Genomic DNA, 1779 nt, shown 5'->3' on the forward strand with positions numbered 1-1779 from the left:
CGCACTCTGCTGGAGAAGGTGGAGAATCTCCAGATCCCAACATAATCTTGGTTCGAGCTTTTGAACATCGTCAGGTTGTGCAGCCGTCTAGTAGTCGTGCTTCTGATGTCGCCTTCGTTTGGGCGCAGCAGTTCGTGGAAAAGGAGCGATGGGTCTCTAACAGCGTTTGGAGGCTTGTTCCTGCAGAGGCCCTCACAGCTGTCACACTGCAGCTGGACGACCACGCAGAAATGCAGCGTGTCAACACACTCCCTGCTATCCACAGCTGTTATCTAATTACATCCTTAGTGAAATACTGGTACCACACACTGTAAAAATTAAAGTCTATAAAAAAAGTCATTTTTTCTTCAATTAAGTGCATTCTCTTTCTTAAATTGAGGAGGTAAGACACTTTGCCAAAAGAACAAGACAATTTACATTTAAAATAAGAAAAAAAATTTTTTTCAAGAGCATATTATCTAAATATCTTATTTTAAGAGTAAAAAAATCTAATTTCATTGTGAAATCATCTGATTTACCTGCTCAAATTTGGGGGCAATACACTTAATTGAAGACATTTTTTTCTGATTTCTAGATGGAGTGCAGTAGTGTTTGTGTCTGTGCATGTGCAAGATTCAAACTGATATTTTTCTATCAGCTTGGAGCATTTTTAAGGTTTTGAAATAGATGATTCTTCCCATGAGGTCAAATGACTGCAGAGCTGATAAAGCCGATATAATCTCAGTAAGATCACTCAGGCTAAACAAAAGTTAGGTTCCTAATCCTAACACCAAGCTGCTGACACTTTCTCTTGACAGTAAAGGGACCACAGGATTGTGTGAGCTTGTTTTTGGGATGTTCAACTAAGCAAAACTAATAAACTGCAACGTGCCACGTTTTCCCTGGTGTTGCTCAAGAGTTTCTAATCTGTGGGAAACGACTGTAAAAAAAAAAAAAAGAAATCCTTACATGGTGGGAGAAGCATGGGCAGGACCCAAATTTTTTAAGAGCAAACTTGCATGGTCAGGCTGTCACACGCCCATTACCTCACCGTGATTCACATTCGCCACAGAATCAGTGCAGGACCGTACTTGACGAACATCCGTGATGATGAGTCCTCTTTTTATGGTCTTTTGGCTTTTCTTGTTTTTTTTTTTTTCTTAAACCAAAAGCATTTAATGAAATTTCTTTTCAACAGGCCTCTAATGCTGTGAGTGTTGGCTCACAGACGATAAGGATAAAACCCAAAGTCTCGCTACCATCAGGACCCCAGGCCTTGATTCAGTGGGCGGAGGATAATGGCTACGGTCCGGTCACATCCTACACCAGCACCCCCTTGGCAAGCCGCTTCAACATTCGTCTGCGAGAGCAAGGTAACCTGAAGCTCGCAGGTATCACAGCGATAGGTCAAAGGTCGACCTTAAAGAAACGGCTTGTGTCTTCCAGATGTGGCGTATTCTCCACACAAAGAATTGCCGCCTGAGATGTCCTTTCAGCGTCGTCACATTCCTGGGATAGAAAACAAATCGGCGCCGCCACGCTCCAGCCCGCCGTTTCCATTTCCTGGCCCCTGGTCTGGAGTTGAAGATGACTTGCATGAGTCCGGGCCGGTGAAAGGCCCCTTGGATGACGCTCTCACTGTGCAGTGCGAAGAGAAGAGGATGGTCGTCAGCATTGAGAGAAAGATCCTAGAGGTGATTTTAAAGACCTCCGCTACTTAAAAACTAATTATTTAAAGGAATAGTACACCCAAAACCTGATTAGCCTTCATTTTCTACTCACCCCCATGCTGAACAACAC

General features: G+C 43.3%; 1 protein-coding gene across 1 annotated transcript in view; it reads left to right on the forward strand.

Annotated features, from left to right (window-relative positions):
* LOC107082413 (transforming growth factor beta receptor type 3-like) overlaps positions 1-1779 on the forward strand; it is a 13736-nt gene that overhangs the window by 2082 nt on the left and 9875 nt on the right. Inside the window, exons 2-3 of the mRNA XM_015371094.1 lie at positions 1178-1352; positions 1426-1673. Coding sequence (XP_015226580.1) covers positions 1178-1352; positions 1426-1673 — 423 coding nt within the window. The remainder of the gene's footprint in view (positions 1-1177; positions 1353-1425; positions 1674-1779) is intronic.

The sequence above is a fragment of the Cyprinodon variegatus genome, unplaced genomic scaffold (assembly GCF_000732505.1).
Source record: "Cyprinodon variegatus isolate N-32 unplaced genomic scaffold, C_variegatus-1.0 Scaffold53, whole genome shotgun sequence".
Classification (NCBI taxonomy): Eukaryota; Metazoa; Chordata; class Actinopteri; order Cyprinodontiformes; family Cyprinodontidae; genus Cyprinodon; species Cyprinodon variegatus.